Source organism: Alligator mississippiensis, chromosome 3 (genome assembly GCF_030867095.1).
Source record: "Alligator mississippiensis isolate rAllMis1 chromosome 3, rAllMis1, whole genome shotgun sequence".
Lineage (NCBI taxonomy): Eukaryota > Metazoa > Chordata > Crocodylia > Alligatoridae > Alligator > Alligator mississippiensis.
This window is the reverse complement of record NC_081826.1, coordinates 262,987,053-263,003,261: the sequence shown is the minus strand read 5'-3', so window position 1 is coordinate 263,003,261 and position 16,209 is coordinate 262,987,053. Positions and strand designations below refer to the sequence as shown.

The 16,209-nt window shown below is 39.8% G+C and overlaps 1 protein-coding gene across 1 annotated transcript in view; it reads left to right on the top strand.

Moving 5' to 3' along the window:
* Positions 1–14,543, top strand: part of IPO11 (importin 11) — a 290,306-nt gene extending 275,763 nt beyond the window's left edge. Inside the window, exon 31 of the mRNA XM_006263744.4 lies at positions 12,192–14,543. Coding sequence (XP_006263806.1) covers positions 12,192–12,356 — 165 coding nt within the window. The 3' untranslated portion in view covers positions 12,357–14,543. The remainder of the gene's footprint in view (positions 1–12,191) is intronic.
* The last annotated feature ends 1,666 nt before the right edge of the window (positions 14,544–16,209 follow it).

Below are 16,209 nucleotides of genomic sequence, written 5' to 3'. Positions count from 1 at the left end.
TATTTTATGCAGTCGAATGGTATCATGGTCTGATTGTATAATGATTGAGGTCAGTAAGCTTTTATTTTCTTATTTCAGCCTGTGATAAGGTGAGCTCTGGCTCATGAAAACTCATACTGTACATGTCTAAATTAGGTAATCTTTAAAGTGTGAATCTATCCTGCCTTTTGCCTGACTTCAGACAAATTACAGCTAGCTGTCTCTTATTTTCTAGTCAACTTTGCAGTCTCTACTAATGGTTCTCCAATGCTTGCAGACTCTATATAATATCAACAGGCTGGCACAAGAATGAGGGTTAGAGTGTTCAAACATGATTTTGACAGACTAACTGTGCATTTATGAATTTCAAAATGTACAGTATTAGTGGTAGGAAGGTATTATAAAATGGAATTTTAATGTATAATTTTAATGGATTAGAAATTAGGGAATGTTTGCAGTTTTAAGAGAACTCTCATGCTATCTGTCTTGAGAATTATTTGACTGTAGTATGGATAATCTTTCAACCTTAGCTCCAGGTTAAAGATTTTTCCTGGAAATTCATTGAGAGGCTCTTAGAAATATTTAAGAATTACTCGTCAGAAGAGCTTCTGCTTACATTGAAATGTGTTCAGGGACTTTCATAGACTTTACAGTCCATACAGTGAGTAACCCCTTTCTTTTACAGTCTTTTCTGGGTCCATTAACACCATGACAAAAACCACTAACACCATGACTTAGTCTTAAGGCTGACATGAAGGTACATTACAAAAGTAGATGTTTTTCAGACTTCAGCACAGTGAATTAGGATTATATTTAGACCTTACGGCTGCTTAGGGGCCTCATGGATGGAATAGGATCTGGCCCTTTTGTTTGTTTGTTTATTTATGTATTTGATTGATCAATCTATTGGTTGATTTTATATGCTACCCTTCCCAAAAAGGCTCAGGGGACTTATACTAAAAGGCAAAATAACTTATAAAAGTATATAAAATAGGCTAAGGTCAAATTGTAATCATGTAAGTAACTTCTTTCAAATGGAACTTTGTCCAGGCTCAAAAAACCCCAAACACCCATAGAAAAACTGATTACCACAGTGATGGTGGTTGGGTTTAGAAAAACTTCAAAGCAATATTAATACTAACATTCAAATACATTTATTCCACCAGTCAGCATTTTTAAAAGCACTTTTAAACTGTAACAAAGAGCTAACAATATGCATTAGCAAACAAACAGTAACAGGACAAAATCCTGAGCTTGTCAAAGCCTCCTGAGCTTGTCAAAGTCAGCTTTCCTGAAGTCGAGGACTTCTGCATTACTGACTGACTTGCCAGCTTTACGGTAGATGGTGAAGGTGATCAGCTCGTGGTCACTGTCACACAGCTTCCCTTTGATCGACAGGTCACTGATTAGGTTGTCCCCAGTTGCCAGTACCAGGTCGAGCAGTGTTTTACCTCTCATCAGCCCGTAGACTTCCTGTGTCAGATAAAGGTCATCCACGCATGAGAGAAAGCTTTGCAACTGCTCGGATTTGGCCGAGCGCTCCTCCCACGAGATGTCTGGGTAGTTAGTCTCCTGTGACAACCATACACTGGGAGCGCGTGGCCTCAGCCAATTCCCTGGCAAACTCCTGGTCAAGGTCTTGACCCTGGGTAGAGGGTCTATAGTAGACGCCCACCATAGTATCCCCTGTGCCGTGTTCCCCACGGATTTTAACCCAGAGGGTCTCAGGTTGTCTACCATGGGTGCCAGTGTTGGCTTGCAGGGATGTGTAGCTTTCCTTGACATAGTTAGATGAGTTTGATACCCCTGTTCAGAAGATTTGGACATATATGTCAAAGCATACTCAATGTTGTGGGGTTGATTATTGTTTTCAATTGATGCAGAAATGTAATTATATGTATACCATAGATTATACAGAAAAAACTGTGTGTTCTGGTTCATTAATTTAGGTGTATAACTTAATGACTGACTCTGCAACATCAGTAGAAGTCAAGTATTATCAGGTTTGCGAATTTATATTCTTTAAAACTAGATTTCTAAACTTCCCTTTATTCTTTACTACGGGGTAGTATTACATTTGGTCATGGTATCATGTATGACTTCATTTGAAATAATGAGCAGTTATAGACTGCTAAATGTCTTTGCAATATTCTTTTAGGTAAAACAATTAACTATTTGTTTTTCATTATATTTTATACATTTATTTCAGTTTCTAGATGGTCCAAAATGTAAAGTTTTTATATGCAGGATTGTAACTTCAGTATCCCTGTTAATCTAAGGTACTGTATGGGGCTATCAGGCTTCAGTAACATTAGAATGTCTCTGATCATACTTTTTTCTTTTCATAATGTTCACAAAATAAATTATATATTTAATATTAAAGGTGCTAAATGTTTTCCAAACATCTTTTGATGTTTCATTATTTCAGTTTTTCAAGTAATCTTTCACTGATCCCAGTGGTGGCTGCAGTTTGGTGATGCAGCATAGTATTTCTCAGCAGGACCTCAAGTATTATGACACAGATTATGCTGTGTATAAGGTCCAGAGAGGCTTAAAGGGGCCTTTAAAATCCTGGATTTTGCCAGAAAGGCTCTATTCTGAGGAGAATCTCTTTACAAGCCATGTTATGGCCAACAGTTGAAAGGGCCGATCAGAACGAAATGACAGTACATTGCATTGCTGCCCATATGGCACCTATGGGATGCTGTAATAATTTGTGGTTGGTTTAAATAATGGCAGAGGGCAATCAGGCATTGGAGGAGCTTGGAATTCAGACCTAGTAATGATGAGCTGTCAGGTACCCATATATGGGGTATATCTATATATATAGATATGTTATATATATATCTATATGGAAGAACCAGGGACTTTATAGAATGTTAGATGAATTTTCAAGTGACATTGCTAACCACATATGGGGTACCTGACAGCTCATCATTACGCTGGCTGAAATATATATCAGGCCGAATCATGCTAATATATATATTTTGGCCTGATTTGGCAGCCAAATCTCTGAATCCAAATTGAATTGGGAGACCAGTAAAAAGGTCCAAATCAATTTGAAGCCTCTGAATCTATTCAGCAGAGATTCGGGCAGTCCCCACTTGCCGCCACAAGGAGCTAGACCTGGACTCCATGCCAGTAAGGGGGGGGGGGGGGGCATGGAAAACGAGAGGGGCCTGGAAGAGGGGGAAGGGGACCATGGGGCAACCCCTGCCAGGCCCCATCCACTGCCTGCTCCTCCAGCCCCCCTGAGCACCCCCCAACCCTTGCCCGCTCTCAGCCCCATCAATGGCTGCCCAACCCGGCCCCAGCATTTAAAAACAAAAGCCCTGCACTCACTGACTGCTGCAGCAGCTGTCGGGGCCTCTGAGGGCTCATGGAAGAGCCCCCCTACACAGCACAGGACAGTGGGGGGCAGTGGGAATCACCCTCCAGCCTCGTAGGTGCTGGTGAGTGCAGGGGGGGAGGGTTGGGAGGGTTGTTTGTTTGTTTTTTAAGTGCCAGGACACTGGGTCTGGGTGGGGCAGCCATTGATGGGGTTTGGAGAGTGGGCAGGGTATGGGGACTGTTCGATTCAGAGATTCAGCAGTAGCCAAATCTCCGAATCAGATTTGGCTGAATCGATTCGGGACAGTGATTCAAATCACCGAATCAAATCACTGTCCCCCAAATTGGCCAAATCCGAAGCGAATACTAGCCTCTTCGCACAGGCCTAATATATATTTTAGATGAATGTTAGATGAATTTTCAAGTGGCATTGCTAACCACATATAAAGACTGTGTGTATGAAATATTTACTAATAAAGATACATTTTTGTAGTTTTATGAAATGCAAAGAAATACAAATACATGCACACATATATATAAACACAAAGAAAAAATCTATAAATATGTGTGTATATATATTTCTTTGCATTTATGTATATATTTCTTTGTGTTTCATAAGAATACAAAAATGTATCTTTCTTAGTAAATCTTTCATACACATGCATATATTTTCTCTGTATGTGGTTAGCAATCCCACTTGAAAATTCATCCATGTATGGATGGATATATGTGTGTGTGTGTGTGTGTGTGTGTGTGTGTGTGTATATATGTCTATATATGGAAGAACCAAGTCCCTGTGTGTGTATGAAAAAATATATTTGCATATATATGTATATAAAGAAATACACACACATATTTCTTTCCATTTTATAAAACTACAGAAATATATCATCTGTGTGTGTCTTTGTGTTTTATAAGACTACAAAAATGTATCCATCTTAGGTAGCTACTTGACTGTGAACAGGTGAAAAATGCATGTAGATACCCAAATACGGGGATTTGTACAGGAAAGGGTTATGAGGGTTTTTAGCTTGTTTGCTTGTTTATTTTTTAATGACTTGGATGCATTGGAAAGTTTTGTTTTATGTAGGTTCTGTACTGAACTACACCTCCCTGGTCTGCTGCAAAACCTAATGACAGTTGTGGTTGGGGTGCTTTATGGTCCTTTCACCTTCCTCAGCTGGGCTTCCTGAATGGGTGCATCTCCCATTATGTACTGTAACAGTTCAACCAGCAGAAAACCTATGGTGCAGTCTGAGAGATACAGTCCAGTCTGGGGTCCTGTCCCACACAATAAAAGGATCACAAAGCATTCTTCACAGCTCAAATACAGAATTGTCATCAAATATGGACCCAAAACAAGACCTTTGATGAACCCAAATAATTCGCTTCACGTAAACCCAAACTGAAACAAAACAATTAACTTGCATTTTCCTGAGGGAAATTCAACTCTTTTCTGTACTATAAAACTTTCTTATTGAAAATTTAATTTTGTAGTAACTCATTTTCCAGTGGAAAAAAAAATTCCATTGGGGGAGGAAATTAAAATAATCACAAATGGGTAGCATTATAGTCAGTACATTATAATTCTGTTTCTGAGTAATTAGCTCAAAACCTAGTTAAAGGCTCAGTTGAATCAAGCTTACTTCTTTCAACTAGCCATTGGGGAAGGCAGTGTTGATGAATTAAACTGCCATAGCTCCAGGCAGTACAAACAAGTCAGCTTCTAGCCAGTGGTAGGAAGGGCTGTTTTACTTTTGGCTTCCAATTTGAATTTAAATGTGGGTGTTTTTGTGAAAAGCAATTCTCTGAAATAAATAGTTTGCTGTGTTTCCAGACCATGCTTTACTGTTAGTATTTTACATCAAACTTCTGAGAGGAAAAAACTCAATTGAGTCCTTCTGTTGAATGTGGTTTAAACTGCATTTACGCTTGTTTTCAAATAGCTGTCTACAGTAGAAATAAAGCTGTCAGAATAATAACAAACCATCAATCACTTCCATGGCAATTTCAACATGGTATTCATCTACAAAATGTTGTATCAGTAAATAAATGGAGAATGCCTGTTCTTTCCATGCATAATAGCTGATGATGCCTAATACTAACAATTTGGAGTGCTTTGTTTTTTTCCTCAAACTCTGCAACTACAAATACACAAGGGTAAATTTTGTAAGGAACATACAGTCCTACGTCAGGGAGTGTTTAGATTAGATTAATTACAGTCCTGTGTCAGGGACTGCTGCAACTATAGTTCTGTAGCCAGCCACTTTGCCACTCAGAGGGATGTGACTCACACTGGCTTCCCTGCTTCCATAGACAGCATAGAAAGACATTGGAAAATGGGGAACTCTCTCATCCATATCCCTTTGCAAAAAGTAGTTTGCCTATCAAAGGCTGTGAAACACTACTCCACTGGCCTGTACATTTTAGAAACTTCATAACATTTAGGGTGTATTTTCTTTCCTAACTATGTTTTTACAGGGCCCCACTGCTGAATTGTCATCTGTAGCCAAAGAACCCAAAGAGCTTGTGCCAGAAAAAGGTTTTGTGGGGGGTGTGTGTGTGTGTGTGTGTGTGTGTGTGTGTGTGAGAGAGAGAGAGAGAGAGAGAACACAGCCTTTGTGTATAGAGTTATTGAAGTTTTAATCTCACTTCTATTTGTACTCAAGTGCACCATTCCTTTTGCAGATGATTGGAGACTCAGCATTTTATACTAAATAAATTGCCAGTAGTACTTTGACTACTGCATGTACAGTAGTGATATAAATGGATTTTGCCATGATCATCTAGTCTCCTCTAAAATAACATTTATGAAAATATAGTGATAGTTTTTAGTATAATTATTAATATAATACATAACAGAAATTTGTACTACTGTACATTTATTAGAGATAAAGTATTGTATAATTTATATTTATTTTAATAATACAAGTAATGTCTCAGAGTGATTAGTCATTTGTAAGAGCTGTTCAAACATAGGAAAACACTGTATTTGCCTTGAAGCGCATGCAGTCTAAGACAATGAAGGGGGGAGGAAAAAGTTTTCTTCATGTAAACAAAATGATCCCAGGTAAATGCAAGCTTATGATTAGTTGCACACACTATTTAGATACAGCTTTTCCAAAAGTGCATAAAACTTTTTGGTGGTACATCTGAAGTATAGCTGGAGGAAAAGTGTTCTTCAAGCAGTCATACTTTTCTATTTGCTAGCCTCCATGGTTCAATTTCACATAATTTTCCCAAATGTTCTGTTTCCAGCGTGCACTTTTTAAAAATGTTAAAATGGCAAAAAATGGCAAAAAATAACTATGCATAGAAACTGAAGTGTGTCAAGATGTTCCCTCTGTATCAGTGGTGCCCAACCTTTCTGGCCTCACAAACCAGACGAGTGGTACTGGGCCTGCCTGCATACTAGATCCAGGCTGCAGAATGGTCCCACACATTGGCCCAAACCAGCATGCAAGGCTTTTTCATCTGGCCCACAGGCCCGTACATTGAATACCACTGCTTTGTATCACATGTAAGTTTGTCTTTTAGTGGAAAGGAGCTTTTACTGACCATTCTGTAATTGTCTTTGAGATAAACAGAGAACTTCAAATCTGTGGTGGCAGCCTTGTGCAGTCATTTCTTTTCTTGCATGCAAGGAAGAGCTGCATGATGGAGATGAGACCTGCAGTGTTGCACAAACGGCTAGTTTCGTGCCCCTGGAGGCTTTTCCAATACACCTCAAGGAGAGAATCATACACACTCAGGCCAGGTCCAACTCGAATTTATTTGTTTGCAAACAGATCGACAAGGGAGCTGAGTCGCTCAAATCAGAGTCGACCCCTAGCCACGCCCGAAGCTACAGTTTTATACCTCTCATGAACAAGATTCCATGGTGGCAATCTGTGATTGGCTACAGTTTTCTGCAAAGTTTTTAATACATGCGTAGTTCTAAAACGAGCAAGTAACAAGGGTTGCAAAGTTTATGTGCAAAGCAGGCAGTAACTAATCTGTGTTCCCACAGGAATCGGCCTTATCGTGAATCGAACATTGTTTGGACTGTTCTCTCCCCCTAACAGGACCCCCCCCTCCTGGCCCTGCAGTGGTGGGGGAGAGAGGAGAAGAAACAATTTGCAGTTCTCAGCTGTGAAGCCTTTTGTGTAGTGAGATTACAGTTCTCAGCTGTGGAGCCTTTTGTGTAGTGAGATTACAGTTCTCAGCTGTGGAGCCTTTTGTGTAGTGAGATTACAGTTCTCAGCTGTGAGGTCCTTTGTGTAGTGAGATCATGAGACATTTTTTTCACAGCAGTAACAGCTGACAGGCTCCCAGTCTCTGCTACATATGCAAATTAAAGCTCAGTAGCAACCAGCCATAAAGTTAATAGACATTTTCTAGGCATAACATTAAAGCTAGCTAGAGCTTTTTGTGATGTCATAGTTACTTTGCACATGTAGGTGATATAGGTAATTGTGCAGTGAACCAGCTAATTGCATGATACCTGTAACATGTAGAGGGGGCCTTAGAGATAGCAGATGATGATTGTGCTGATGAATGTGAAGTATACTACCGAACCTCTAGTGGCTTACAAATGTATTAGATTAAATATTAATGAGTCCCTGAACAGTGTAATGGTATGTTTGATACTTATGCTCATATAAAGCCATTTTGTTATAGTTTCTCACTTGTGTTAACAGAATACATGTTACGAAGCTATGTGTAATTAATATTGTACCTCATGAAATGACTTAAGCTGTAAAATTATTTACTATATACTATATACTATAGTATATACTATATACTATAGATCCCTATAGTATGTGGTTCTAGTTTACCTGAATCTGGTATTTTTAAAATAAAACCAAATCAGAATTAAAGTAGTCCTGAAGTCCTAATCAGATGCCCCCAATTGTAGCATATAGATTATTTAATTTCTAGTCTTCACATGAACCCTGCAATATTTAGACACTTCATAGGCTTTATGGTTGAATGATATGGTATATTTAGGGTTGTCATGTTCATTACTTTATTTGCTCTTTCCTAAGTAATCATTTTTTCATTTCACTAAATATTGTAAAGATGAATAATATTGGAGATACTAAAACTTATAATGTCATTCTCTGTTTTACAGTGTGACATAAATCTAGAAGCACTAGATGCAGCACCATACTTAAAGTTCAGTTAAATGTTGTACCTAAGCAGGAATTCAAAATCTTCATGTAGAGAGAGCACACTATCTCTCTTCCAAATACACAGTATTTACTATTTGAGTTCCAAATGAATTTATGAGAATTTGCCAGCAAATGTTAATTAGTGCAGGTTAAAATTAGTGTAGGTTAAAATTAATTTAAAATGTGCCTGAGGGCCCTAGCGGATGTTACTTTTATGGCACAATTAACATGTCAGCTGCGGGCAGTCCATGATCTCCCACCAGGAACCAGAGCTACCCTGTGCCCAATCCTGGCTGAAGATTTGGGTCCAGGGTACCCTCAATCTAAAACTCCACTTGCAGCCCAACTAAGCTGTATCTGCACTGCTTAAAAGCCAAGAACAGGGGAATCCAAGTCTGGGGAGAGGCTCTCTGGTTTGGGGCTCCTGGTACCCCAGGGATTTTAAACACTTCAGTTGCACAGTTTTTTAAAGTCCTGGGGCTCTGGAAGCCCAGGGCTGGAGAGCCTTTCCTTGATTTTGGGTTCCTGGTCCCCTGGGTGGCACATGTGTTTTTTAGAGCCTGGGCTGCTCTGGCACACAGGACATAGCCACCCATGCCTGATCTGCAGAATCAGGCTAGGGGCAGCCTTGGGTCCCAGTTCAGCCCCAGCAGCCATACAATTAGTTTCTGAGTAATTTTATGCCTCATCCCAAGCATTGCATGTCTTGTCCTGCATGTGCAGCATGGTAGTGTGCATGATTTGGATGGAGTATAACATTCTTCACATGCCAAATTGTGTCATTATTTTAACATCTGCCAGGAGCCTGAGAAACACAGCACTGTGTCATCTGAACATTAACAGCCTCATCATTTTCAGAATTGTCAACTTGCCAAAAACTTCCTCTCCCAATGTATTTCAGAATTCAGAGAGAAACTGAGGGACCATTGAGCTTAGGGACATTTTCTAATCTTGATTGTAGAGTACTAGAACGGACAGGTATGCACACACTTTCATAAATGTTAATGGCTCAGAAATGGGTTCTCACAGTCTGTGGCAAGGAGAAGTTTTAGTGCAGATTGGCAAAGCTATACACCCAGTGCACAAAATTACTGTGTGCAAGTACTGACCCATAAAAGGTGCAATAGTGTATTTGCCTTTTTAGGTATATGCCATATGCACATTACTAATGTGTTAATGATTAAGTCTTGGCAGTGTCTGCTTTAAAATGCAAATTTACAAAAACCATTGGACATGTGAAGTTCAGTATGCATTAAGAAGAGATATAATATATTTCAGTTTGCAAAAACTTGGCATATAGAAGCCAAAGAATATACGTACAGAGAAATCTACTGTGTAGGGAATGCTTAAGAGAGACGTAAGTGGGACTGAAGAGTTAAAGGGTAGAAGAGTTAGAAGGGAGATAGCAAAAGGATCAGATTGTAAAAAAAGCCACACAAAAAAATAAAGGCTTTGGAGTACAAAATTGGAGAGGCTCAAAGGCTGAGAAATAAGTGTTGAAACTAATAAGAGGATGATTGAATTAAACTTAAATGTAAAGGTGACCAAAATGGAGAGGGGAAAGAGAACACACAGAGCTGAATGCCAGAGACCACAATAGAATAGAAAACTTAGCAGTGATTTAAATGAATTGCGTGAAAAGTAGTCTGCTGTTTCATTTTCATTTGTTCGTAATAAATACAGTGTGAACTGCCCTTCTGGGATACTTCAGAGGACTTTTGGCATACTTCTTTTTCTGCTCTAGTTTTCTTTTAATTTTATTTTTATCATAAAACAAGAATAATAGGAAGCCATATTATATGCGTATTTTAGTGTTGCAGTAGCAGTATTACAGTTAATTGAGTTGTACTTTACATTTAAAATTCTTTGTTGCATTGTAAATCTACATTGGGCCCCTTCAACACATTATATTTACACTGTGATTAATGGGTGCCTATATGTAAGCGCAGAGGTTGCTCTGATGCGTTGGAATTCCAGCATGTCAGAGCAGATTCAATTTTTCAAGTCTGTTGTAGCATGGCAATTACTGTGCTCCAGCAGCCTCCTGTGTTTTGTGCATCAGCGTCCCTGCACTTAAAAATGGTGGCGGTGGCACTGGAACTAAAGCTCATCGCAATGAACTTTAGTTTATGCTCCCTCACTACCATTTTTAAGCCCAGGGATGCTGATACCTGAGGTGTGGCAGTGCTTTAATTAGAGCACCTCTCGGAGCCACTCTAATTAAAGCGCCGTCCCCCCCTGCACCTGGAGCATGTGTAAAAGTGTCCAATGTGTTAATCGTGGCATAATAACAAGGGTGTTACATGTGCATACATATTATGTTCCACATATTATAACTTAAATTGAACATATGGCCTAGGCTGGCCCCCATGTAGTCCCTGCCAGGCTGACAGCTGATTATTGTCTCAGGCCAGGGACTGCACCAAAGTCTGGGACTGGGCCCCAGTGTGGTCTCTGCCAGGCCAGTAATCAGCTGATTGTCAGACGGGGCCCCAAACCTGTAGCACCTGGCTTTTAATTTGCCAGTGCAGGGGAAGCTCAGGATCATAACATGTGGTGACAAGTAGGGGCACAATTGGGATCTGATCCTCCATCCCAAAATTGTGCCTTTTGCCATGCATGTATGGCAGCCTAAGGTGCATGTCTGCAAGGGGCCTTAATGTTGACATTTCTTCCTCTACATCAGAGAATTTGGATTTTTTTAAATGTGGTTAATTTAAAAATCCAAGAATTTCTACTTGTTAGTGTTCCAATACAGATAGCAAATTTAGCAGGAGGCACAAAAATGTGTAGCAAAAAAGACAGTTGTTAATCATTTTAACAGGTAGGATTGTGTGCATCTAATATATGACTTCATCTAGCTCCTGACTTCATCTGGTTTCTAAGCCAAAGAGTGGATATCTAGTCAATATTTACATGAATGACCCACAAAAGAAAAAAGGTGTCTGGCAATGCATCTTTTGCAAACTGTTTTCTTATTTGCATCAGAAGGGGGTCTCTTCACACAATGTTGGCATGACAGAAGAAGCTTAACTTCTAATCTTAAATTCTAAACCTTGGTTTGAAACAGACTGTAATTGTCTCCAAGTTTCAAATGACACATCTTATCTAAATTTCCTCCCTTGTGAAACAGACTTTGGAACAAGAAAGTAAAGATTTGTGCATTAATGTGCATGCCAGTTTGATGCTATGAAGTGCTATGAAACTGCTTAGTTCTTTGAGGGGAGAGATTTAATTTTGTGTTTGTATACTACCTAGCACAACAGTCTATGATTAGTCTATGATTCTGGCTTCCACCACTCCAGCTAATTTTGGTAATTTTCATGACCAGAATTTAACCTATGATTCCTCATCTATAAAATCTCTATAATTCACAGTATGGCATTCCTAATGTGGCCACAGTGATAATATCCACTGTAACTCAGTTGTACTGCTGTAAGATCTAATGAAAGAATTTATGGAAGTGAATGAAATAATTTATTGAGAACCAATGTTAATTACTTTGAAATTACAGCTTAATTTTCTTCACAGAAGAAACTTGAATGCGAGTACTTCCATGGAAAAATTTGACTCAATAAGACTTTTATTTCTCAGCAACAGTGAAGTGGAAAGCAGAAGTTATTTGTTACTCCAGCTAAGATTATATAAATTAGATGAATGAGTCACAGATGCATTGGGACTGCCTCTTGCTTGCATTACAATATTTTTTCTCTTATCTCTTCTGTACAGCTCGCCCTGAAGGACCCAGTACATACGGTGTCACTACAGCAGTTTGTCTATGAGAAGCTAAAGGCACAACAGGAATTACTGGGAGAGCAAGGTTTTCAGGCACTTATGGAAACTGTGGATACAGAAATAGTTGCACAACTACAAGGATTTTTACAAGGCTTCTAAAGAACCAGAAACAAGTTTTTGTATGTCTAACTTTCCCTTTCAAAAATATACCGGTATATATAAATTTAAAAAGAAAGAAATCTAGCCTTCCAACTTATTTGCAAGCACCTGCTTAACAGCTGATAGTAACTGGTATGAAAAAAATAAAGAACAAATCAGAGACCATGAAACTGTTTTTTTCTTCCTCACTGAAGTTTTGAAAGAATAAATGGTAAATTGGCTCTTAACTAAAGTTTACAAACCTGTTTCATAAGAGAATGTAATTTTATATATACGAGGAAAGATGATTTGCATGAGTTGACATGTTAAGTGACAACAAACTGTTTAATTTACTATTAGAAAAATGATTTTGATTATCTTAATTGTGTGCTGTTTAACATTTTGAGAAAAAGTAAAGGCTGATGTTGGAAATATTTTTGTGCAATGATGACATCTCAGTTTGGTTGCCTTACACTTTTTAATTGTTAATGAAACCATAATAAAATAAGTCTGCATAGCCATTTAAATAGCAGAACTGTGACAGCAGGAAATTAAGACATTAAGTCTTTAATCAAATTTTAATATTATATATTATGTACACCCATGTACAGATATATTCCTAAGATTTTCATGCTTAGGGAGATAAAAACAGTTTTTCATTTGAGAAGAAAACAAATTAATCAACCCAGGATGTTATTTCATATGTTATTCATGATGCTGATCCACATATTAAGAAGGTTGTTAGAAAAGGGATATTGCCTCATTTTATTTTCTGCAATCATGTTTTCTACTTAAATAAGTAGTTCAAGAGCCCAGTGATGTAGTGGCAACACACTTCTCTAGTATGTTGGAGACCTAACTTTGCTTTCTAATAGAGGTACACCGATATATCAGTTGCCTATTGGATCAGCACCGATAGAAGGGGAAATTACTATTGGCTATTGGGTTTTTTTGGCCATTGTAGCTGATAATGTTTACCAATAATTATGCTTTCTGGCCAGGACCGTGGACACCTGGGTTCCCTCTTCCTTATGGGGTCAGGGTCCCCAGATGCCTGGGTTCCCTCAGGAAATGATGGATTTCCCCTTGCAGGCAGGCAGCATTCTAGCCTGCAAGGGGTCTGCTTGGAGCTGCTGGGAGCAAGATGTAGGGGACACCGCATGCATATGCGTGGCTACATGTATGCACATGGCCAGGATCACAGTCAAGCAGAATGGAGAGCAACTCCCTGCAGGGAAATCTTATGGAGGGGAAGGGACATGCGGGAGGGAAGGGGCAAGATTTGTGTGCAGGGTGGATGCAGGCTGCTCACTGTGGGGTTGGGGTTTTCCACTGTATTTACTTTGGGAGCCTTGCACCAGCCATATACCCCTTGCCTGCCTGGCAGCAGTGGGGGCGGCCAGGCAGGCATGGCCAGCACAGCGCTCCCAGGGCAAAGGCAGCAGAGTGGAGAGCCCCAACCCTGCAGCAGGCAACCCACATCTGCCATCACCCTGCTCAACTCTGCTCCACTTAAAAGCATCCCTGCGCTTAAAAATGGTGGTGGCACTTGAACTAAAACCAATTTGATGACCTTTAGTTCAAGTGCCCCCACTGCCGTTTTTGAGCACTGGTACACTGATACATGTGACACAGGAGGCTGCTGGAGTGTGCCAAAAAAAAAGTTTATTAATGCCTTGCATGTTTTGCATTTTAAAGTAAATTGGTTATCAGATCAGCATCGGCTGATATAGTTGGTGAATAATTGACTACAAACTGTCAACCTATCAAGGAATGGAAGTGCTGGGCATTCTTCATGTTGCTATACAGAGTCCTCTCCAGAAGAGTTAAGGATCTGATCCAAAGCTCCTTGACTTTGGATGAGACCCTATGAATGGTAATAAGAATAGTATAAGACACAGAATAGATAGAGTAGTCTTCCAGGCTCTATTGGTAACACAAAGGTTTCTGCCATTCTCTCTTTCCTGCCTTCATCCCCAGGAGAGAAAAATGTATGTTGCCCTTTGCTATCAGAAACCAACTTCAATTTTTCTTTTGAAAACTACTGCAAATATGGTATTAAAATGTATGATAGGATATCTCTCCAGAAAACTGGATACTGTATGTTACAGGGAAACTGACTGCCCCTGTGCATGCTACAAAACAGAAAATGTACTAGATGTTCTGATGCTTCCTAAAGTTTCAATTAAACTTTCCAAAGATACCTCACTTCTGACTGACTTAATCTATGTAGTGTTATGTTTAGAGTAGCTGGTAATTAAGTAATAGCAGTACAGTGATTGTAAGGTGCAATGCTGTCCTTAAGAATTCTTCACTACAAGTTTAGTGGCCTTGTATTTTCCTCTGGACTTGAAGGTTCAGACTAAAAGCTGCTTAACATGAATTAACCAGCATACTGTTAATACATTTTCCGTTACATTTTCTAGAATACATTTAAATATGATATACTAAATAGTCTCCTATAACTTACTTTCTGCAGAATAGCTATTTCCATTAATGTGACTGTAAACTTCCAATGCATAAAACACCTTTCAGGATACAAAAAAATTCTGGACTAAATATAGACTTTGGATTTATGATGCATTGTAATCTGCCTAACATCTGACTCCCCAGGTACCTCTCCACTCTTTACCAGCTACATTCATTCGACTCCCCCACACCCACCCACCCACCAGCCTGTCTCTCACCCACTGACTCCTCAGTTTACATCTACACTGACTGCCTTTCTTGCATGCATACCAGCCTCTGGCTTCTTTACTGTTCATTCCATCCAGGAAGGGCACACACCAACTGCAGATGCTTCCTCAGCCTGACAAAGGGTATTTGTACCCAAACAGTTGCAAAGAAGAATTTTTTCAACTATTTAAATTGGTCTAATAAAAAATATCAGATTTACCCAAAGAACCTTGTCTGCCTATGTCCTTAGACCAGCATGGCTACAACTTATACCCCTGAACCATTGCATAAATACATTTAAAGATAGAAATTCTTACAGAATGTACTTCTTTCCTGATGGATTTTCAGATTTAGTTACTGATATAGCAGATTTATAAAAATATCTGCTTAAACTGTAGAAAGTGCTGTATTTATGCAGGAAGGAAGATTTTTGTTTACTGAACTGTATAGATGAAAATAAACTTTTAGCTCAGAGTTCCAAGCAGTTGTCCCTAAGCCCTAACATTTTTTTAACTTCATTTTTTTCTTAAGACTATTCCCCCTCCCCCTCATTTAACATGAGGGGGGCCCTCATCTTAGAATTGAGTATGAGGGTGGAGGGGGGCAGGTGGTTGCTGTGGCTCAGGCTCCATCCCCTACCTGGGGTTGGGGCCATAGCTGCAGCTTCTGCCTGAACCCCCATGCAGCCTTTGCGCCCCACCTGTCCCTCTCTCTTCCTACTTTTGCTCTGCACTAGCAGGCTCCAGTCAGAGTGCAGCCTGGGGCATGGAGAACAGCCCCAGCTCAGCTTCATAGCAATGGCGCACAGCCCGTGTGGCTGCAAGGGCTGCACTGAGGCTGTGCTTCATCCCTAGGCTAGAATGGGGACAGAGACTGCTGGTATGGAGCAAGGGTAAGGAGAGGGAGCAGGGAAAGCAGAGGCTATGGGGAGGGGAAAGCAAAGGCTAGAGGAATGGGAAAGGGGAGAGGGGAAAACAGGCTGGGGGAAGGGACAGGAGGGACTAGAAGGGGAAGAGGGGGCCCAAGGCTGCTGGGGTGGACAGGCACAAGCAGGGAGCAATCTTGCCTGCCCTCCCCACACCCCTGTCTCCCTGCAGCAGTGGGAGAGTTTAATTAAAGACAGCCACCCCAAAATTAGGTTCTATATGTTGAACAATTTTTTACATTTTCTATGTATAGAATCTAATTATTGGGGGTA